Source organism: Drosophila arizonae, chromosome 6 (genome assembly GCF_054131065.1).
Source record: "Drosophila arizonae isolate 15081-1271.41 chromosome 6, UAZ_ARI_1.0, whole genome shotgun sequence".
NCBI lineage: Eukaryota > Metazoa > Arthropoda > Insecta > Diptera > Drosophilidae > Drosophila > Drosophila arizonae.
This window is the reverse complement of record NC_142926.1, coordinates 436121-460945: the sequence shown is the minus strand read 5'-3', so window position 1 is coordinate 460945 and position 24825 is coordinate 436121. Positions and strand designations below refer to the sequence as shown.

The window sequence follows — 24825 nt, the reverse complement described above, 5'->3', positions numbered from 1 at the left end:
CGATATCCGCGCTGTAAATACGGACATTTAAAAAATAATTTGAAGTTTCTAGCTCTTATATCTTTTGAAATCGACGCGTTCATACAGACAGACGGATGGACAGACAGACAGACAGGGCCAAATCGACTCAGCTCGTCACAGGGATCAAGAATATATATACTCTATGGGGTCTGCTACGCCTCCTTCTGCCTGTTACATACATTTCAACAAAACCATTATACCCTGATTTCCCATTGAAAATGGGTTCAGGGTATAAAATTGCCAAATTTCCCGCCAGCAGCTAGATTACAAATTTTCCTGCAATTTGCAGTTGAAAAAGGCCAGATCTGGCCGGTAAAAGGCTAAGTTTGCAGCCCTGGTGTTCTATGGCTAGTGATACAGCTTTAGCTTGATAAGTACAAATATCGAAACCAAAATATCGAGTGTGAAATATCGGTATCGCCGTGCGAGCATACTATCACCACTAACCAGAGAACACATAAACACATAGACAGATAGACAAGCGTTTTGCACACTTTTTTTCGAGCGTTAACACCCCAGACAACTTCGTATTCGCTCGGCTCCTCACTTTTAGGTTTGGGTTACTAAAATATACGAAAGCACAATCATTTCGCTTCATGCGCTCGACCGCCACCACCCTCAAGACCTACTGGATCGGGTTTTGACCTAACACCTCCAGATTTGACAAGAATATATGCATATAATATTAATAATAATATAGCTCTTAAGTAAATAAATTTTTGTAAATATCTGTTTAGATTAAGTTACCAATTAGGTAGCGGTGCGCTAAGCTGTAAATAAATACATTTTATAATTTCTCTCAAAAAAAAAAAAAACTCATGCGCTCGATCGAGATGGTCAAATGTTGAACAAAAGATCCCTCTATGCTCAATGTTTCCCTTGCTCTCTCTCTCTCTCTCGATGCTTTCTGCTCTCTCAAATTTGTATATGTATGTACATATGCATGCGAGGCTCACATTGTGAGCACAAGCAGCAGCTCACGAAAATTGAAATTTCTTCGCAGCAAGAACCCATGCCTTCCCTTCTGTGTGAAGGGTATTCCGAACTCTTTAAGCCGTTTGTCATGCGTTTTCGTTATTATTTGTCGGAAGAGTATGAAAGCGTTGGTGCGCATAATGAAAATGTTTTCGCGACGAGCATGCACACACACACTTACAGTATGCTACATGTACTATGAGCATTTGTATGCCTGTGTGCGAAGCCCTTGCTGGCTGTAGCAATTTGAAATCCTAGCATTTGAATTAGGTCGATCTTTTGCTGGTACTCTGATTGAAAATGGGTTCAGGATATATAAAACAATTTCTTTACTGAATCATTTATTTATTTATTTAAAATATATTGACAAAAGTGGACTCAACTAAAATTAAAATAGCTACAAAAAGTACAAGTAACAATATCACCAACCCGATAGAGGTATTTTATTTGCCAGTACGGCCATCTATGCCCCAATTTACAGCCAAATGTGGTCACTGATACTATTGAAACTATGAAAAGAAAGTATTAAAATTGAAAACTTAAAAATTAGATATTAACAGAGCTTAAATATAGTTAATATAATTAAAATTATAATAAATCTTAAGATAAAAGTGTTAGTACAGAAAAGGAAAATTACAAATATTGCAAGAAAAAGTGAACAGAACAAAGAATAACAAATGAAAAGATATGAGCAAAAGAAGAGACAAAAAGTAATATAGGATAGGATTGAGAAATCACTACACAACGAAATGTATACCAGTGCTTATGCCTGGGCATTGCGTTTGATTTCCCTAAGGTAAGCTAATAGAAAAGATTTTATTTTAGGAAGAGAGAGCTCTAAGGAAAATACGTGATAATATCTATTAAAATTGATACATAGAACATGAAACGCACTATGCAAAGAATAATCCGTAGTTAGCTCTGAGTTTATTGGTTTTGTGCTATTCGTATGTTATAAGTGGAGCAAATAATATTGTTTTAGTACTATTTTGGATATGGACCTGCGCCGTATATTTATAAATTCATATTTTAAATTTTTCGCCTTGAGGTTAACTTATTACGTCGGTTTTTAGAAAATGCACGTCTATAAAAAGGCACTGCAGGCGCTCATATATCCAATATCTTCGACGACTCCACATAATTTTGTACTTTGGACGGCTACCTCGCCGACTTACTGCTATGAGTGCGAGGGATTGCTGTGGGGCATCGCAAGGCAGGGAGTGCGGTGCACAGAGTGCGGGGTTAAATGCCACGAGAAGTGTAAGGACTTATTGAATGCCGACTGTCTACAACGTAAGTCGAAATGTGTATTTCACATTATTTATGTCCACTTTTGCATTATCGATGTGTATATAAAGTTAACGTTTGTATTTGTAGGTGCCGCTGAGAAGAGCTCCAAGCATGGTGCCGAGGATAAGGCCAATTCGATAATTACAGCAATGAAGGATCGGATGAAGCAACGCGAGCGGGAAAAACCGGAAATATTTGAGTTGATCAGGTAACGCTTTGAAATAGATCTCATTTGTGGCTGGTGCGGATATTCATACTCATCTATATGTAATGAATAAGAAAACCTAAGTTCTCTACTAATGAATTTTTATTGTATGGCTACTGATGATTTAATAATTGGGAGATGTCTTCATTCATATACATAGCTTGTGATCGATGAAGTCGACTTATTTCTTTCAATTTCGATTCGATTCCTATGCTAAAAAATGGAATTATTTATTATATAAGATTATATAAATTAAAAGCTCTTGAGTCTCTAACAATAGCGTGTGATGCTAAGCAACCCGAGGTTTCTTCAACTATCAACTGTTTCCTAATAGTAGTCTATTTCTAATTCCATTTCTGTTATACCGAATGCTCGAAAAATCATCATATACACAGAAAAATATAAAATATATATACAGTGTCTCAAATATTAGGAGCATATTATATAATATAAAAATATAACAAGCTTTATGACATGACATATGCCCCTCACGCACTGTACTACATACATCCATCCATCCATATAACCTATTTAGAGCCGTGTTCAGTATCGAAGAGAAGAGCCATACCGGCCATATGAAGGCTGTGAAGCAGAGCGTCCTCGATGGAACCAGTAAATGGTCGGCAAAGATCGCAATTACAGGTTTGACTCTCCACATCAATGTGAAAATGTGATTTAACAAAAACATTTTTTTCCCTTACTAATTATGTATATGAATGTATGTATTTGCGATATGCATTATGTTATATGTATATTATATATATGTATATTATGTATATATATATATATATATATTTAAATTTAATGGTATGTGAGCATGTATGTAAGTACGAATGCTTGGAAGGTTTTTCATATACAGATATATGTACATAAGAAAAGATAAAGATATTGCATACGCTACAGATGGACAAATTTACTTAAATGTCAATTCGCTTGGTATCTTTGTGTGCGTGAATGTAAAGTATGCTAGTTATACTCTGTCATACTCTGTAGAAGATAATATCTGACACGTGCAATCTGGCTCTGGCGAGTCGAAAGCAAAGAGTGACCCCTGTATAAGAGATCATTTGAATTACTAAGTGCTTGTTGAACTGATAGTTGCGTCTAATTGAAATTAAAAATTCCACATAAAATGTACTATATTTACAATAACCTGATAATGGGTGGATTTTTCAGCGCACCAGCCCAAGCAAAAACCAAAAATAAAAAATTAATTTAATGTATCGTTATATATATATAACGATACATTAAACTTTAGTGTTAAGTAATTGAATGGTTGGAGTTTCTTGTCATACGTATATCTGCAAAAATCAACTTCAACTCAAACTTCATAATTGTAATTCCAATTTAAGGGTGACATTCGGTGTGGATCCAGATACACACATAGATTCATTAGAACAGGCTGAGCACGCAACTGTTGAGGGAACATCTAAATGGTCATGCAAACTAACAATTACAGGTACACGGGCAATATCAATATGGTATATGCGACTATGTCTTACGATTTATAAACATATGAACATATAAACATATATATATATATATATATATATATATATATATATATATATATATATATATATATATATATATATATATATATATATATATATATATATATATATATATATATATATATATAAATGTGAACACAACATTTACAATGTTTTATTATTCATAAATTGAACTAAAAATGATTCGTATATGAAATAAATAACAAAAAAATTAAACAGTAAATAATGATAATTATAAATATTTAAAATGAAAATTTCATATAATGAAACCATAGTATCGAAACTTGCACAGTTTAAACACAGATCAAGGCAGTTTTCTGTTCACCTCATTTGGAGCATACTCTAGTTACACTAAACTTTTGATTTTACAATATACAGACATATATTTTATATTCTATTTCTTTCATATTTTATAATGGTTCGGCAACGAAGTGCTAAAATTAATGAACAATAATTAATCTGTGGGTACAGAGTAATGTGGAGTCGAGTGCCATCGATTTGATTGTTTTAATACCTTTCTTTTAGAGGCTTCATAATCCATTACCGGTCCACTTTTATGATACATATGTGGGCATTTCTCCAGAAATATACAATGCAAATTTGAAGTCTCCAGGTCTAAAAGTGTTCAAATTAGGCTTGAAAAACAATGTCGAATTTTCGATTATTTTCGATAAAAAAATTATCGGATGAGTTATCCAAAAAATAAGATGAACTTGTACAACCTATGGTATACACGAGTATGCATGCCAAATTTCAGCTCTCTAGCTCTTATATCTTCTGAGATACTTTTGCTCTTACGGACGGATGAACAGACGGACAGGGCTATATCGATTCAGCTGATCGTCGTCCTGATCAAGAATATATATACTTTATGGGGTCTGCGATGATTCCTTCTGCCTGCTCTTCTGCTCTTCACAAAACCATTATACCCTGATTTTCCATTTTCAATGGGTTGAGGGTATAAAAATGTTTTGCCATTTTTCTTTTTATTATTTTTTTATTTAAAATACGTATGAATGTCACATTCGACACCAGAGAATTGCCTATATATTAAGTATTTACCTCGGCCACAATAAACATAGCAGCGAATAAATAATTTTTGTGGCTAGATATAATCTTCTCTACCTTTCCCTTAATATTCACATAATACATGCTGTATATATTCTAAGATTACAATTGCCAAGTTTTCACCATGGAGCATAAGCTACTAAATGGTTATTTCTATTCGTACCCATCCATAACAAAGTATTGAATATTAGGCGAAATTTTTGAAAGTTTAGGTTCGAGCTTTGATTCAATCATCGAAATTATTCGCTGCGTCTCAAAATAGCTTTGTTAATAATATTATTTCAAATCAAATCAATTCATTCAAAGATAAATCCAGCTTCCAAAAACTCGATTTATTATTGACAGAAATAAAATAATTCCTTCCGCAAACATTTGATAAATCTTTGTTTCTCTCTCACTCTCTGTTTGTCGCTCTCTCCCTCTCCTACTATCAAATTTGTTCTATGTTAAATATTTACCACCTTTTTCAGAGTGATTACATTTTAATTTTTGAAAAAGATTATTGCAGTGAGTCAGTATTATGCAGTCTGCAGAGCATAATACTGACTGCATAATACTGACTCACTGCAATAATCTTTTTCAAAAATTAAAATGTAATCACTCTGAAAAAGGTGGTAAATATTTAACATAGAACAAATTTGATAGTAGGAGAGGGAGAGAGCGACAAACAGAGAGTGAGAGAGAAACAAAGATTTATCAAATGTTTGCAGAAGGAAATATTTTATTTCTGTCAATAATATATATATATATATATATATATATATATATATATATATATATATATATATATATATAGAATTCGTTTTCATACAAACACACGGTCGACATTCCACACTCCATACTTAAAACTCTAACCAAGAAAGATGAGAAATTAACAATCTGCATTATGGATAAACACTTCCCATTGATATGAAAATGGTTTTTATGCATTCCTTTCAGATGTTTCTTTCATAGTTACGATTTGTATATATTAATTCAAAATAGTTACCAAGTGTGAGCTCGCTTTACCTAAAAGTCTGAAATACATATATTCCATATATAAATTATTTCAGACCTCTACTAATAATAATAACCAGTTATTTTATTAACATACATTTATAAATGTTGCATAATCAACTGAACATACGCTGGCTCTCTCTTGTGAGCTACGAAGCACACTTTAAAAGAAAGGGCTTAAGGTATCCCAATATCTAGTGCGACATCGATTCGTCCCTCTGTAGAGCTCCCACTTGTTGAAGACTAAAAACGATTTAAATTGAAAATGCAAACTGTGTAAATAATTTTGCATATCCAATAAATTTAAATATTAAACAAAAAAAAAAAAAAAAAAAAAAAACAAAAAAAAAAAGCACAGTAAAGATTTGCATGCCCAGTCAGTCCAATATTTGTTATGTGTGTCGCTCAATGGATCAATACAAAGCGACTGATCTTTATTTTATGTATGGATCTGTGGAGAATGAATGTTGAGTTCTACTCTATATCAGCATCCTGTCATTCTTAATTATATTCATGTTTATATATCTGATTTCCACTAATGATCAAATGTCTCTCCTCGAGAGCCCCCCCCCCCCCCCCCCCCGAGCCATTCTTTCACTCTATCTTTCTATCTCAAACACACCTCCTCTTTCTTCGCAGTTCCTAGCATTCAAAAATGTATTGTTTCTGTGAAATTTTGCGCCAGATATGCTTTAATCTAGAGATTATTGTACAACCAGCCACCGTACACCTTCCATGTGTACATTTTCTATTGTCAATTGAATACGAAGCTAAAAATAATTGCCATAAAAATAGAAGAGTCTTAATTCTCCAGAAGCTATAAGCTTTACGCTATGGTTTACTGACTAAACTTTGGAACTCCACTTATCAATCCATCTAATATTATGTAAATAGCATTCAAAAAAAAAAAAAAAAAAAAAATATATATATATATATATATATATATATATTTATATATATATATATATATATATATATATATATATATATGTATGTATATACAGTGATTCACAGTCTCACAGCAACCAGCACCTCAAAAAAAGTTTGTTGGCCTATAAAATCTAAACTATTAAGGGTATTCAAATTCAACAAATTTAAGCGTGGATTGTTAGTGTGGAGTTTAAACTTAATTAATTAAAAAAATCAAATTATGTATTTGTAATGTTTAAAAACTAAAAAATTATACCAAAATTGTTACACAGCTTATTTCAACCACTTATGAAAGAAAATTATTAAAGCTTAGTGTTTTATAAATAACAAAAAATTATTATTCACCAATAATTTAGATTTAATAGAGGTGTTGGTTGAAATAAGCTGTGAACCAATGTACCGTGCACAAAATATTCAACCCAAGCCTGCTCGACTCTATCTGCCTCTCTGAAACAAGCAATAGTATACGTGTGTGAATATTTATATATACTCTATACTATATTTTGCACGATTAAAATACTTTTTCGAAATTTAGTTGACTTAGGAACGTCTTATTTTTGCCGAGTTGCGGTAATCCGTCTTCTATTGTTATACATATATATATATATATATATATATATATATATATATATATATATATATATATTATATATTATATATCTATTTTTTATTTAGATTACTATTATTATTTTTTTTTGTAAATTTATTACCTTCTATTCTGCGTGTGAGTGTGTGTGTGTGTATGTCTGTTTGTTTTTTAATTGTTTTATGTCCACTTTTAATGTTGATGCGTAAATGTATTTTGTATATTATAAAAACTTAACAAGTTCTTCACGATATTTGTGCCGTTGCAATTTGTAGATTAGATTGTGATAAAAGTGCAATTCGGTCAGAATCTGTTGGCCTAAATGCCTAACTAAACTGCCCAAACATTTTTATTGCGAGCTGTTTTCTTACGAATTAACAAAAAATGATTTACTAAAAAAATACCAACTTCCGTTTTTTTCTCTTCTTCTTTCTTCCTTGAATAACAAAACTGAACAAACAAACCATAAAAAAAAAAAAAAAAAAACAATTTAAAATTGGAAACGCATATTTAAATTAACCAACAAATCAAATAAAATTCCTCTTAATGGCTATATTCGTTTCAAACCTCGATAACATACGTTAACACACTTTCACAAAATTGCACAAAATGCAACATACAACATTGGACCCTCAACATAATCTACGTTAAAAACAAAATAAACCACAACCCCCATCCGAATAATACTTAACAATTCTTGAACTTTTGTGGTGGCTCTTCTGGTTCTGAAACGAATAAATGCCAATATATATTTATATACATATATATATATTTTATATATATATATATATATATATATATATATATATATATATATATATACAACTACAAAATATATCCAACAACTTATCCGATCTCAACTGTACAGTGATTTGTGCTCAAGGCCTGATAGCGAAGGATAAAAGCGGTACCAGTGATCCATATGTGACGGTGCAGGTTAGCAAGGTGAAAAAGCGTACACGCACAATGCCGCAGGAGCTAAACCCTGTGTGGAACGAGAAGTTTCACTTGTGAGTATCTTTCAATGTATTTTCCGCTTTCTTTGTGTTTTCTATCTTTGTATATAAATGTATATATGTATACATGTGTACTCCCACAATTGCCATTTGAATGTACATACTACCCACACGAATAGTACTTATATAACACATGCACTCTTTCTCTCTCTCTAATCCTTAATAATTTTCTCTATGTGTATGTGAATCTAATGTATGTATAATTTTACTATTTTTCATTCTCGGTCTCTCTCTCTGTCTCTGTCTCTGTCTCTGTCTCTCTCTCTCTTTCACTTTTTTTTAACCCATCGATTTCTTGCCGATTCCATTTGTGTATGCGTGTATGTGTGAGTGCGAATTTGAGTTTAATGTTTAAAACCTGAATGAACATAGTTCCCTACTCTTGAGCTTTTGTCTAGTGTCCACGTGCGCGGATCTTTGATTAAGTGTGTTGTTCGTGCTTGTGCTTGCCAAATATATGTACTATACATGTACACATAATGACACGCATTCTACATAAACTTATGTTGCCTGTCTTTGCTGTTGGCCCTTTCTCACACTATTTCAGCACTCCTCTTGCCCTTGCCCTAGCTCTTTTCCGTCGTTCATACAAACAAGAATGTATAAAAAGGCGTACATACATACATACATACTCAGTCGGTTTCATAGAGACGACAAGCTGTCGTCAGCTTTAACTGCTAACAATGGAATAATCTTGACTTTGGTCCGTTGGATCAATTTAAGAATCTTGGTATCTTCCGAATCTTCTGAACTTGGACTTCTGACATTTTAAAGCGCTTTCAAAAGTAATTAATTTCATTAAAGCTCTGCAGCCTACTCTTCTATTGTTTCATTCCTGAAACAACTTTTGTATAGCTGTCCGATTGTGGTCTAGTATAACATGCCTAATTCATATTCCAATATTTCCAATTATTTCTATAATAAAGTATATTCAGTGTCACTACTTGTATTTAGATATTTTATACATGGTATCCTGTTGGATTCTATTGAACTTTTAAGTATGTATATATAATCGGTCGGCCTTTAGCTCAGTTTAGCTTCGATGGAGTAGCTCCTAATATATGTCTCAACTGCCATATCTGGTAATTGGTTGGTGCATTGGTGAAATCATTTATTGGTTAAGTCAAATGGAATTCAAAGTTAAGTGCCCACGTACATAGTATAACACATGTATACAATGTGGCTGTCTAATATTTTTATATAATATCAGCTTAATGAATTTTACCGAATGAACTTGTAAGTATAATATCAAAATGAGAAATTTAGAAATAAACAAATCCTGATGATTTCTCATTAGTTATCTAATGTAATGCATATTGAAGTTAACACGTAATTACTTAATCTTCGTTATACCCACTCGAATGGCATATGTACTTTATGCTTTTCTTATATTTATCGACTTGCTTCCTAATATACATATTAGACACATTTCTAATTTATGCGGCGACTATTCACAGTATCCATCAGTTGACCTGGCCAGACAAATATACATCCATCTATACTATATAATACATTTGATGATCATCAAGTCGTTTCTCTGCTTGTTCTTACTTAAATCTGTATACGTCTATGTGTGAAATATTGGAACACATACACATATATGAAAAATGTAGTTAATTATTAAATAGCTTTTTTTTTTTTTTTTTTTTTTTTTTTTTTTTTTTTTAAGAAATATATATTATATATATATACGTGTATTTATAAATAAATATACAATATATGCTTAGGGCACTCACAATGCACGTGACGCATGTATAGATTTATCTGTAATTTACCTTTTAGATGCACACTTTCAAACAAGTACTTAAATACTTATATATAAATTTAAAAAATTTTAAAAAATTAAATCATTGATGGGATATGCAGCGAATGTCACAACTCTTCAGATCGTATAAAAGTTCGAGTTTGGGATGAGGATAATGATCTTAAGTCGAAATTGCGACAGAAGTTGACGCGGGAATCCGATGATTTTCTGGGCCAAACAATCATAGAGGTTCGAACTCTCTCTGGTGAAATGGATGTGTGGTACAACCTAGAGAAGCGCACCGACAAGTCTGCCGTATCGGGTGCTATACGACTCCATATCTCGGTTGAAATAAAGGGTGAGGAGAAGGTAGCACCTTATCATGTCCAATACACCTGTTTGCATGAAAATCTCTTTCACTACCTGTGTGAGGAAAACAGCGGCATGGTAAGCGATACATCTTTACTCCAATTACGATGCTTATTACAAATATATTTAATAATATATAATATAGGTAAAGCTACCCACCCAAAAAGGCGATGATGCATGGAAGCTCTACTTTGATGAAATTCCCGAAGAAATTGTAGACGAGTTTTCAATGCGTTATGGTATCGAAAATATATATCAAGCAATGACTCATTTTCACTGCCTTTCCGCTAAGTATCTCTGCCCGGGAGTTCCAGCCGTCATGAGCACTCTGTTGGCGAATATTAATGCATATTACGCCCACACGACCGCTTCTTCTGCGGTTTCAGCCAGTGATCGTTTTGCAGCTAGCAACTTTGGAGTACGTATTTATATAAAAAAATTATTTGAAATAATATGTTCATTCAACATTATTCTTATTTTTAGAAGGAAAAGTTCGTAAAACTGCTTGATCAGCTGCATAATTCGTTAAGGATTGATCTATCGATGTACAGAAATAACTTTCCTGCTTCGAGTCAAGAAAAACTAATGGATCTAAAGTCAACAGTTGATCTCTTGACTAGCATTACATTTTTCCGCATGAAGGTAATTTTACGTTAAAAGCATATAGGTATGCAAATATGCCCAATTATTAAATTACATTTGATTTACATCGACTTGACTAGGTACAAGAGCTGTCGAGTCCTCCAAGAGCAAGTACAGTTGTGAAAGATTGCGTGAAAGCTTGTCTTAGATCCACCTATCAATTCCTCTTTGAGAACTGTTACGAGCTCTACAATAGGGAGTTTCAGGTAATTAACATATATAAATATATGAATATGTTTATATATCTATGAGCGGAGGACTTCATTAAAGTATTAGTTTATTTTATATAATTCTGATCTCGACTCTTATTCGGGGCTCTCTATGCGATTGATAATTTCGTCATTTCATTGTCAGGTGGATCCAAACGAAGCGAAACGTGATACTGATGACCATGGCCCAAAACTAGATAGCGTTGACTTCTGGCATAAGCTGATTGCATTGATTGTATCTGTTATCGATGAAGACAAAAATAGTTATGGGGCAGTGCTCAATCAATTTCCCCAGGAATTGAACATCGGACAGGTACATCGTCCCATCCATAACATTCCAAGAACTACGTAGATATTTTATAATATTAATCTTATTTTTTAATTGACTCTAGCTATCGGCAGCTACCATGTGGGGCCTTTTCGCCGTAGACATGAAGTACGCGCTTGAAGAGCATGAGCAGCATCGGCTTTGCAAGTCATCTGCTTACATGAACTTGCACTTTCGTGTCAAATGGCTATATAGTAACTATGTTAAGGAGGTGCCACCCTATAAAGGAGCTGTGCCGGAGTATCCAGCTTGGTTTGAGCCGTTTGTCATGCAATGGCTAAATGAAAATGACGATGTCTCGTTAGAATACCTTCATGGTGCATTTAATAGGGATAAAAAGGACGGCGTAAGTCAGATAAATATAAAACATATAGCTATGATTTATGTAAATGCTATATAAAGACATAATTATCTTATTCTATTATTAAACAAGAAAGTATTTTTATCGTACGACTAAACATTTAAATTTGGTCAAAGAAAGGCAAAAAAAAAAGTAAGAAAACTCTAATCGGGAGTGCTCGACTAGATCCTACCTTGAACCAAACCAAGAAAACACATATTTAGTACGGCTCAAAATTTCTATTTTGATATATTAAACAAGTAAGAAAGCTCTAGTCGAGACTACTCGACTACGAGATCCCCTGAACCCTTGGAGTAATAGCTATTTCAATAATTTTCCGAGTCTTTCAGCTTACACAAGAAACACGCACACACACACACACACACACACACACACACGCACGCACGCACGCACACACAGGCATACATACACACACATACACACACACACACACATACACAAACATTTACATACATATACACACACAAGCATAAACACGCATGGGCTGAGTGTGCGCTTACTATGAGAACTTCATTGTTTAATAACTTTTGTTGTGGACGTACGATCTTCATGACACTTTTAGATTATGATTATAACATGAATATGCATGTAATTGCCAAAGCACAAGTCTCTAGTATTTGAAATACGCTTTTTACAAAAGTGAGGGTGAGGGGGTGAATTTAAGGGTGGGGGTATATTTTAACAAAAACCGAAATTGTATAAATTGCATATAAGCATACATTAAAAATTTGGATACTCTAGCAATAAAGGTGTAGAAGATATAATTTTATAACTGGGTTTCGATAAGGTTTTTTATCGATAAAAAAAGATCGGGTTGAGTTATCGGTTTTTAATGATAAACTTGATATGCGCGCTGTAATTACGGACATTTAAAAAAAAAAATTGAAGTCTCTAGCTCTTATATCTTCTGAAATCGACGCGTTCATACATACGGACAGACGGACAGACGGACAGACGGACAGACAGACGGACAGGGCCAAATCAACTCAGCTCGTCGCCCTGATCAAGAATATATATACTTTGTGGGGTCTGCCACGCCTCCTTCTGCCTGTTACATACATTTCAACAAAACCATTATACCCTGATTTCCCATTAAAAATGGGTTCAGGGTATAAAAATGCATATCTATGTTATAATCATAATCTGAAAGTTTCATGTAGATCGTATATCCATAAAAAAAGTTATTAAACAATTAAGGTCTCATAGTAAGCGCACACTGCAGCCCATGCGTGTTTATGCGTTGTGAATTTCGCTCCACGGCTTCGGCGACCAGGTACTCCAGTGGCACCATGCCGGCTATGACAAGCGCCGCATCATCGGAGATAGTCCTGAAAGCGCAGCTGACTCTGATTGCGCTCAGTATATAGATCGCGCACATGCCCCGGCTGTAGCTCGGCGTTGCCATCGCTCTTGACCATATTGGCGCAGCATAGAGGATGACAGACCTAATGACGCTCATTAGAAGAAGACGTCGTTGCTGTTTAGGTCCCCGCGTGTTAAGCATAATTCTTGAGAGAGCTCCACAAGAATCAGCTGCCTTTTTATGCACATATTCTAAGTGCTCGCGGAAAGCTAATCTTGTGTCCAAGATACTTAATCGCCTTCTTTGACGCGATGGTGACGCTGCCTATCCTTATATTGGCAGTCTCCACTTCTTTGCGACTGCTTACTAGGATGACTTCCGTCTTGTGCGCCGGTAGCTCGAGCCCAGCTCCTGTCAACCAGGTTCGTATGTGATTGATAATTTCGCTGCACATATCCTCTGTATCTCCTCAAGCTCCTTGCCTATGGCGACGACAGACACATCATCAGCAAAGCCAATGGTGTGCGCACCTGCTGGTACTTCCAAGCGCAGTACGCCGTCGTACATTATATTCCATCGGAGAGGCCCCAGCACTGAGCCTTGCGGTACTCCAGCTGACACTGTATGAGTTTGGGGACCCTCACTCGTGTTGTATACCAGTGTTCTTCCTCTGAAGTAACTCTTTATTGTTTCTTTAAGATATTTAGGGATATTATATTGTGACAGCGCATTCAGTATCATATCCCAACTAGCTGTAGTGAAGGCATTCTTTACGTCCAGGGTCACAATAATGCAGTACTGCTTCGTCCCGTACCTCCATCTGGTGCCTTGGATGGCGGAAGTTGCCAGGCCAACAACTTTTTCTAGAGCAGTCTCCAGTCTAAAGCAGATCAATTTTCAAACACCTTTCCCATGGTGTCTAAGACACAGATCGGTCTGTATGAAGATGGCTCGTCTGGTGGTTTGCCGCGTTTGTGCGTGCGCGTGTGCGTGTGTGTGTGTGTGTGTGTGTGTGTGTGTGTGTGTGTGTATGTGTGTGCGTGTGTGTGCGTGTTTCTTGTGTAAGCTGAAAGACGCGAAAAATGATTGAAATAGCTATTGCTCCAAGGGTTCAGGGGATCTCGTAGTCGGGCAGTCTCGGCTAGAGCTTTCTTACTTGTTTTTAATGTCCGTCTTTACAGCGAGGATATCGAGTTTATCATTAAAAATCGATAACTCATCCCGTTATTTTTTATCGATAAAAAAATTATATCTTCTATACCTTTATTGCTAGAGTCTCCAAATTTTTAATGTATGCTTATATGCAATTTATACAATTTCGGTTTTTGTTAAAATTTATATCCACCCCCTCACCCCCATGTTTGTAAAAAGCGTATTTCAAATACATGTATTTCAATCATTCTATGATTAATTGGAATATGCATGTATAACAATCAACATATATAAACATACATATGTACATAGACGCGCACGCTTAAGTGTTGCTTCAGCAAATGAAATGAGTGTTTTATATTGAACTTAAGAGAGGCTTAGAAGATTATTACTTAGTGGGATAGCTTTGGAAAAAAAATATATAAATTATTTTCATTATATCTGTATCCATCCACATCAGTTCCAAAAGAGCAGCGAACATGCCCTGTTCTCGAATTCTGTAGTCGACGTTTTCACACAACTGACGCAATGCTTCGATGTTGTTAGCAAGCTCGAGTGTCCAGATCCAGAAATTTGGAAACGTTACATGAGGCGTTTTGCTAAAACAATCGTTAAAGTGCTAATTGCCTATGCTGATATTGTGAAAATGGAGTTTCCAGAGCATATGAGGGACGAACGAATTGTAAGTACAATTTCCATCGAACTTAACAAGTATGTATATCAGCCAGTTCTTCAACATATACATGTGTATAGACAAATACATTTCGAATATCTAAATGATATTCATCTTTATTTTGTCTTAGGCCTGCATTCTGATGAACAACATACAACAGTTAAGGGTTCAATTGGAGAAAATGTTCGAGTCCATGGGTGGGGATAAGTTGGAGGAGGACGCAGCCAACATTTTAAAAGAACTACAACAGAACCTTAACTCAGCCCTTGACGATTTGGCTTCACTGTTTGCTATAAGGTTTTTGCCTTTAACTCTCTTATCTATAGATATAGGATTAATTAATTGATTTCTTCGTTTACAGTTTGGAGCCACGTATAACACAATCGGTGCGTGAGCTGGGCGACATGCTTCTGTCGATTAAGGGAGGAAGTGGAAATCTCACAGCCGGCAATCAGGCAATCCAGCGAAACGCAGTAGCTGTGGAGGCTGATGATGTGTTGAGGCCTCTAATGGACTTACTTGATGGATCTTTAACTTTGTATGCCCAGTCGTGTGAAAAGACAGTGCTGAAGCGCTTGCTTAAAGAACTTTGGAAGATAGTGATGCGAATTTTGGAAAAAACTATTGTACTGCCACCAATGACTGATAAAACTGTGAGTGCCGAATCAATGGAGCTCTAAACCTTGTCCTATATTGACTCTTATTATATCTATCTAGATGATGTTCAAACATTTAACGGATAATGCAAAGAATTTGGCATCAAACGCCAAAATAGAAGACATGGGACGTTTGTTTAAGTCACATATGGCAGGAAAACAGGATGTGAAAAGTGCTCTTAGCGGTGTTATGGATATATCAAAGGAAGTCGAAAAGAACCTATCTCCTAAACAATGTGCCGTACTTGACGTTGCCTTAGATACAATTAAACAATATTTCCACGCTGGTGGTAATGGCCTCAAAAAGACATTTTTAGAAAAGTCCGCAGAGTTGCAGAGCTTGCGATATGCACTTAGCTTGTATACGCAAATGACAGACACTCTGATTAAGACATTCATCTCAAGTCAGGTGCATGAAGGTGAGCTCACTTTTTGTATACCCTGAAACCATTGAAAATGGGAAATCAGGGTATAATGGTTTTGTTAAAAGTATGTAACAGGCAGAAGGAGGAGTGGCAGACCCCACTAAGTATATGTATTCTTGGTTAGAGCGACGAGCTGAGTCGATTTAGCCTTGTCCGTCTGTCCGTATGTTTGAACGCGTCGATCTCAAAAGATATAGAGGCTAAAGACTTGTCGGTGTATACCACGCGCTAGGTCCTAGGTCCGTGTATATCACGAGCATATCGAGATTTTCTTCAAAATTGTTATCGATTAAAAACATGATCGAAAGTCATTAATAAATTTATATCTGCTAGATCATTAAATGTAAACTCTCAACATTTGTTATGTAGATTTATATGTATTTAATTTTGTTAAAATTGACCCACCAGCCCTACATCTACCCCCTCACCTTAAGTTTGTAAAAGACGTATTTTAAATACTAGAGATTTGTGCTTTGGCAAATGCATGCATATCTATGTTATAATCATAATCTGAATGTTTCATGAAGAAAAGTTATTAAACAATTAAGTTCCCATAGTAAGTCCACACTGCAGTCAATCCGTGCTTGTGCATGCTTATGCATTTTTAGGACTTCTGCTTTGGCAAATACATACCTTTGAGCGTTGTTATGACGTTTTGAAAGCGTTGTCGAAACGTGGTCAAGAATATGTATACTTTGTGGGGTCTGCTAGGACTTCTGTGTTTTAAATACATATTTCCCATTTTCAATGCGTTCAGTATATAAAAAGTAAACATTCGTTGCATATTTTTCAGTTGATCCAGAAAATGCAGATGAAAGTGTTGGTGAAATATCCGTGCAGATAGATCTTTTTTCACATCCGGGCACAGGAGAGCACAAAGTGAACGTGAAAGGTAAGTCGAAGACAAATGAGCTTATTTGTTTTGTTAAAATTTTCCTGATCCGGCTACTAGGGGCGCGGCAAATGCGCCTCCTTTTTATAGCTAGGACACTAAAATTTTGCAAGTAAAATTTTGTGAGCTGATGTTCAATCGATGAGTGAATCATACATATGTTTACGCTAACGAGGGGAGAGGCAATTTGTATCTAAACATATTGCGATTTTCAATTCTGTCTATTCATTCAAGCTCGCACCTTCCCAATAAAATATCTATTTTATAAAAAATGAAATATGTATGAAAAAAAAAAAAAAAAACATCGAAGTGGTTTCGAACCTCTCCTACTCTAACATAATTTGCGTCGCCCTTCGCACCCGCATCACCAAAAAGTCCAGGAATCAATCGAAATTCTAAGAATGTACGAAAAAGCGCGCTTCTGCCTGTACGCAAACAATAGACGATGAGTGTGTGCTTGCTTTTGATTTCTTGGAAAACGGTATATAATATACTCAGCCATGCAAAAATAAAATGAGGATAGGTTTGAGTTAAAGCGCGCAACAGGGCGGCCTCGTCTATTATCACCCAGAGCAGAGCGAATTATGCTCAGAAAAATGGACGAGAAACCAACTAAGTGTCAGAAGAGCACTAAAAAGTAACGATCTGTCGTCCCGACTAGCCCGGAAAAAAACACTGCTGTCTGCAGATCACGCTCAAAAGCGTCTAACGTTTGCTAAAATGCACGGAAATCAGCTAGATTCATATCGGGATGATGTAATATTTTGCGATGAATCTAAAATGATGATGTATTATAACAATGGTTCAACTAGAGAGTGGCGCAAGCCCCTAAAAGCCCTCGAGAAGAAAAATATAATACCGACTGTTGATTTTGGAAAGTTTTCGGTAATGGTCTGGGAGTGCATCTCCAGCAAAGGAGTTGGATATCTATGTTACAGTATTTGGACATTTTGCGCACACATTTAGTAACCAGTGCCCACAAGTTTGGGCTCTTTGTCAATGGCAAACCAACTTGTAGGTTTTATCAAGACGATGATCCCAAACATAAGGCACATATTGTGAGGTGCTAGCTACTTTATAACCGACTTAAGCCTCATTTAGAATTTGTGGGCTTATCTGAAGAAGAGGACCGCCAAAGAGCTATCCAAAGAATAAAACTGAGCAGAAAACCATTGTTTTGGAGGAATGGCAAAATATCCCAGTGGAATATGTAAGAAAACTGGTCCAATCGATAAAGAGACGCTTGGGAGCAGTCATAGATGCCAACGGTGGCAAAACAAAATATTAGTCTAAACTACAAAGTAGTTAAAATTGTATAATGAATAATTGTTTTAGTTGTGTAAACACTTTCTTGGCGGCTGATTTTTGCTACTTTTGTTTTTTGCTATTTTCTTTTGTTAATGGAAACATTTTGTTATTTCTTTTTATACCCTGAACCCATTGAAAATGGGAAATCAGGGTATAATGGTTTTGTGAAAAAGTATGTAACGGGCAGAAGGAGGCGTGGCAGACCCCACAAAGTAAATATATTCTTGATCAGCGCGACGAGCTGAGTCGGTATAGCCCTGTCCGTCTGTCCGTCCGTCCGTCCGTCCGTATGAGTGCGTCGATCTCAGAAGTTACAAGAGCTAGAGAGCTGAAATGTATACTTTGGCATGTATACTCGTGTGTGCCACACGCAGTACGAGTTTGATTATTTTTTCGATAATTCATCCGATAACTTTTTTATCGAGAATAATCGAAAAATCGACATTGTTTTTTCAGCCTAATTTGAACACCTTTAGACCTGGAGTCTTTAAATTTGCGTTGTATATAAAGTTAATCGATACAAAGATTTTGTAATTTACAGATTTTGGATACCACTCCCCCTTCTCCCCCAATTTAAAAACAAGTAAGAAAGCTCTACTCGAGACTGCTCGACTACGAGATCCCCTGAACCCTTGGAGCAATAGATATTTCAATAATTTTTCGCGTCTTTCAGCTTACACAAGAAACACGCACACACACACGCACGTACGCACACACAGGCATACATACACACACACGCATACAGACACACATACACACACACACGCATACACACACAAACGCATACATACACACATACACACACACATACACAAACACACACACACACATACACAAACATTTACATACATATGCACACACAAGCATAAACACGCATGGGCGGCAGTGTGCGCTTACTATGAGAACTTAATTGTTTAATAACTTTTTTTGTGGACGTACGATCTTCATGAAACTTTTAGATTATGATAATAACATGAATATGCATGTAATTGCCAAAGCACAAGTCTCTAGTATTTGAAATACGCGTTTTACAAAAGTGAGGGTGAGGGGGTGAATTTAGAGGTGGGGGGTAAATTTTAACAAAAACCGAAATTGTATAAATTGCATGTAAGCATACATAAAAAATTTGGAGACTCTAGCAATAAAGGTGTAGAAGATATAATTTTATAACTGGGTTTCGATAAGGGTTTTATCGATAAAAAAAGATCGGGATGAGTTATCGATTTTTAATGATAAACTCGATATCCGCGCTGTAATTACGAACATTTTACAAAAAATTTGAAGTCTCTAGCTCTTATATCTTCGGAAATCGACGCGTTGAAACATACGGACAGACGGACAGACGGACAGACAGACAGACGGACAGGGCCAAATCAACTCAGCTCGTCACCCTGATCAAGAATATATATACTTTGTGGGGTCTGCCACGCCTCCTTCTGCCTGTTACATACATTTCAACAAAACCATTATACCCTGATTTCCCATTTTCAATGGGTTCAGGGTATAACAAGTAAGAAAGCTCTACTCGAGACTGCTCGACTACGAGATCCCCTGAACCCTTGGAGCAATAGATATTTCAATAATTTTTCGCGTCTTTCAGCTTACACAAGAAACACGCACACACACACGCACGTACGCACACACAGGCATACATACACACACACGCATACAGACACACATACACACACACACGCATACACACACAAACGCATACATACACACATACACACACACATACACAAACACACACACACACATACACAAACATTTACATACATATACACACACAAGCATAAACACGCATGGGCGGCAGTGAGCGCTTACTATGAGAACTTAATTGCTTAATAACTTTTTGTGGACGTACGATCTTCATGAAACTTTCAGATTATGATTATAACATGGATATGCATTTAATTGCCAAAGCACAAGTCTCTAGTATTTGAAATACGCTTTTTACAAAAGTGCGGGTGAGGGGGTGAATTTAAGGGTGGGGGGTAAATTTTAACAAAAACCGAAATTGTATAAATTGCATGTAAGCATACATAAAAAATTTGGAGACTCTAGCAATAAAGGTGTAGAAGATATAATTTTATAACTGGGTTTCGATAAGGGTTTTATCGATAAAAAAAGATCGGGATGAGTTATCGATTTTTAATGATAAACTTGATATGCGCGCTGTAATTACGGACATTTTAAAAAAAATTTGAAGTCTCTAGCTCTTATATCTTCTGAAATCGACGCGTTCATACATACGGACAGACGGACAGACAGACGGACAGGGCCAAATAAACTCAGCTCGTCGCCCTGATCAAGAATATATATACTTTGTGGGGTTTGCCACGCCTCCTTCTCCCTGTTACATACATTTCAACAAAACCATTATACCCTGATTTCCCATTGAAAATGAGTTCAGGGTATAAAAAAAAAACGCATTTCAAATACTAGAGACTTGTGCTTTGGAATGTACACACATATTCACCATATGATTACGTTCTGTTTCATTAAGATCGTCTGTCTACAAAAGAAATTATTCAACAAATAAATTCTCATAATACTGCCCACATTGCAGCGCAGCCCAAGCCCAGTCGCTGCTTACTGCGCAGTTAGCAGAGCGCAGGCTTATGAGTGCGTGTGGATGCATGTGTATGTATGCTTGCATAAAAGAAGTCCAGAATGATTAGAATATCAGCTTGGAGGGTTCAGGGTATCTCCTAGTGGAGCAGTCTCGACTAGAGAATTGAAAAAATTGAATATGTAATGCATATTACGCATGTTCCTAAAAATTTTTCCGTGTGTAAACACTTTCTTCCCAAATAGTATGTCTCCTTAAGTTCAAGAGCTAGAAGATTGATATTTGAATATTTTTGTCACTAAGCCTGATGTCAGAGTGGCCGCGATAAGCGATGCGATAATATTGAGCGACAATATGCGAGAAAGCTCTACATGCAGATTTACATGTAATCGCTTAAAACATGTCAGACTGCAAGCGAAGCGAGAAGAGAGCCAAAACGAGAAGTAAAGCGAGTTGCGAGAAAGCATTCCTGAATCGTTTTCTCGCTCTATGGCATGATAAAGCTTTTCTGATACGTGTGACTTTGTTGCGTTCTGAGCTTAAATAACCGTTGGTTTGTCGGTGAATTATGTTCTTGTTCGCAATTCAAGGTTTAATTACAGTTTTATTCAAAACTATTTATGTTTTTATATGTATTTGCTCTCAATTATACTTAAACTGTTAATAATCAAAAGTATTGATAGTATTAGATGGATCTCTTTGCTTTTTTTCATGATTATGACAACATTGCGACTGAGACTAAAATCTGAACACTCGTAGTGACTCCAATTTGAATACTCGCATTGTTTCTCTCTCATTTTTTCTCTCTTAGCTTTCACTCTGTCATGTCATTGCTTTGCTTTGTAGATCGCTGCGATTATTATCGCTCATACCACTTACCGCGGCCATTCTGACATCAGGCTTACTCCTCTCCTCCTCGGTAGAAATAAAAAGTGCGAGTATATCGCTTCTGTTTTTTTATATTTTTAAAATGTAAATGCTAATATGTTGTTGTAATTATTAGTCGTGGCTGCCAATGATCTGAAATGGCAAATACCGTCGGGCATGTTCAGGCCATTCGTGGAGATAAATCTTATTGGGCCCCACCTTCAGGACAAAAAGAGAAAATTTGCGACCAAATCAAAGTCGAATAACTGGTCTCCCAAATACAACGAATCATTCAGCTTGTAAGTATTTGTTGTTGTTTTTTTTATTGTGTTCTAATTAAAGCTAAGGTATATATCTAAGTTTCGTCAAAAGAAAACAAGGAGAGCTTATGAGCCTTGTGAAGAGGTGATATTCATTGTACGCTTACATAGCAATATTGCATAAAATGATGTGGATTTACAGAGTAATTCTAAAATATTCCCCCCAGGCGGCCATTCGCAGTGCTACATTGAAAACTTATTTCAAACAGTGCAGACTAGTAGACTTAAATAAAACTGAATCAACGCTCTGGAAATTTGATTTCTCATTCCATCTGCTTTCTGTCCGTCCAATCCAATGCGTAAATAATATTAAAGTAAGTTGTGCAAGTGGTAATGCTTGTCTGCATGTATTAATTTACATGTAGGTATGGGTAAGCGTAAGCCTATAATGATTAGAATAGTCCAAGGTTCAGGGTGTCTCCTAGTGGGACATTCCAGTAGTAGTACACTCTCAATTTTCATACCCTGAACTCATTGAATATGGGAAAGCAGGGTTTAATGGTTCTATGAAAAGTATGTAACAGACGGAAGGAATCATCGCAGACCCCATAAGGTATATATATTCTTGATATGGGCGGCGAGCTGAGTCGATATGAACGCCGTCTCAGAAGATATAACAGTTAGAGACGAGTTTATCAAATTTTTACGATAACTCATCCGATTTTTATCGATAATAATCGATAAATTGATCTACTTTTTCAGCGGACTTAGAGACTTCAGATTTACTATGTATAGAAATTTAATAAATTTCCAGATTTTGTAACTTAAAGATTTGGGATATTTCAAGTACTAGAGATTTGTGCTTTGAAATATACACATATTTAAACATTATGATCACGTTCTGAAAGTTTCATGAAGATTGTCCCATAACAAGAGAAATTATTCATCAAATAAATTCTGATTTATACTTTGTAATCTCTACTCTACTCTACTCTACTCTTTATCCTCTTCGGTACTTTAATACTGAATTTATAGCACTATCGGTAATGAAGAGCAGCTCGATTTCTTCGAGCTTCACATTTGTGTTAAGGACTATTGTTTTGCCCGAGACGATCGCCTTGTGGGAGTTGCAGTGATACCATTGAAGGATATATCAGAAAAGGTCTTAGCTATTTTTCAAATTAAATTTATATAAATATTATCATCTATCTATATACATATAGGGATCAGTTGCGTGTTGGCTACCTTTGCAGCGACGTATCGAAATGGATGAAACAGGTTGGACCATATTGCGTATACTATCGCAACGAAATAACGATGAAGTAGCCAAGGAATTTGTCAAGCTCAAATCAGAGATACGTCAGGAGCCAACAATGGGAACTTAAACTGACTGGATGGATCATACCAGACATACACACGCACACACACAGACACACCCACACACATATATACATAAATATATATATTTTATTGTCTTATTATAATGATGATATCTGAACGCATGAGTGGCCAACTCACATATAATTATATACATACATATTTATTTATATTATACACGTGTATATATTTACAGAAGTATGTGTGTTTGCCATTAAGTATAATTTGAAGTTCGTAAATATTTATATCAGCTTCATTTCAGAATAGCATAATATAAGAGAAATCAAAATAAAAGAAATCGGGCCATTCTGTGCCCTAAAAAATCAAACTTACTTCCCAAAAGAACCAAACGGCAAACACTCCCCCAAATTCATACAAAACATCTCAAATGTAATTTTGTCATTTACGCACATTCCTATTTTTGTAAATAAGTGTTTGCCTGTGCAAAGGTGTAAATCTGATTTGTATTATTATCGCATAAATTTGTTAAATATAGTTCATGTGCATATAAATTATAAATAATTAGTTTTTCTATTGGAATAATAAAGGAGCATATTATTAGTATCAAATACTATATAAAAGATATGATTATTAATTGTCGAAGGCTTATGTATATAAAAACAAGTAAGAACGTTGCAGCTGGGCATTGCCGATATCAGAATACTCATTCACAGTCCAAAAGCTGTCAACTCGAGTGTAAAGTGAAATTTTACAGTCGCATTAAATTTGAGAAAGCATCGATAGCTATTCCCTCTTAGATCTAATTAGTTATTTTAGATTTATTTATTTTATTTTCAATTTAAATCTAGGCGTTAAGCACAGGCAGCAGGGCCTTTGGCGGGATTTTCGTTATATTTTGGATACCGGCTTCTAGCTAGCAGCAGATCACCGCGATTTTCCTATATGTTTATTCTAGCATATTCCAAGAATTGCGATTGTTTTGTGGACTTGCCAGTCGTTTATTTTAGTGCTTTATTTTAGCTACTACAGTGCTTATCATAATTATACCCCACTTATAATCCACATAAACAAATCGGCTGAAAATTTTTCCCAAATGACATATTGCCTTAAAATTAAAAAAAAAAA

At 35.5% G+C, this 24825-nt stretch overlaps 1 protein-coding gene across 14 annotated transcripts in view; it reads left to right on the top strand.

Moving 5' to 3' along the window:
- Nucleotides 1–24261, top strand: part of unc-13 (protein unc13 homolog) — a 45344-nt gene extending 21083 nt beyond the window's left edge. For 9 of the 14 annotated variants that reach the window (XM_089472650.1, XM_089472655.1, XM_089472654.1 and 6 more), the window contains 18 exons: nt 2070–2289; nt 2374–2494; nt 3844–3950; nt 8454–8595; nt 10468–10792; nt 10860–11132; nt 11198–11356; nt 11437–11562; nt 11711–11878; nt 11958–12239; nt 15170–15391; nt 15513–15679; nt 15744–16035; nt 16100–16457; nt 17257–17355; nt 22239–22401; nt 23398–23524; nt 23586–24261. In XM_089472650.1, the coding sequence (XP_089328776.1) occupies nt 2070–2289; nt 2374–2494; nt 3844–3950; nt 8454–8595; nt 10468–10792; nt 10860–11132; nt 11198–11356; nt 11437–11562; nt 11711–11878; nt 11958–12239; nt 15170–15391; nt 15513–15679; nt 15744–16035; nt 16100–16457; nt 17257–17355; nt 22239–22401; nt 23398–23524; nt 23586–23747 (3513 nt within the window). In that variant the 3' untranslated portion in view covers nt 23748–24261. Of the gene's footprint in view, nt 1–2069; nt 2290–2373; nt 2495–3026; nt 3134–3843; nt 3951–8453; nt 8596–10467; nt 10793–10859; nt 11133–11197; nt 11357–11436; nt 11563–11710; nt 11879–11957; nt 12240–15169; nt 15392–15512; nt 15680–15743; nt 16036–16099; nt 16458–17256; nt 17356–22238; nt 22402–23397; nt 23525–23585 lie in introns of all 14 variants that reach the window. The other 5 variants (XM_089472653.1, XM_089472651.1, XM_089472648.1 and 2 more) reach the window with 1 other exon arrangement.
- The last annotated feature ends 564 nt before the right edge of the window (nt 24262–24825 follow it).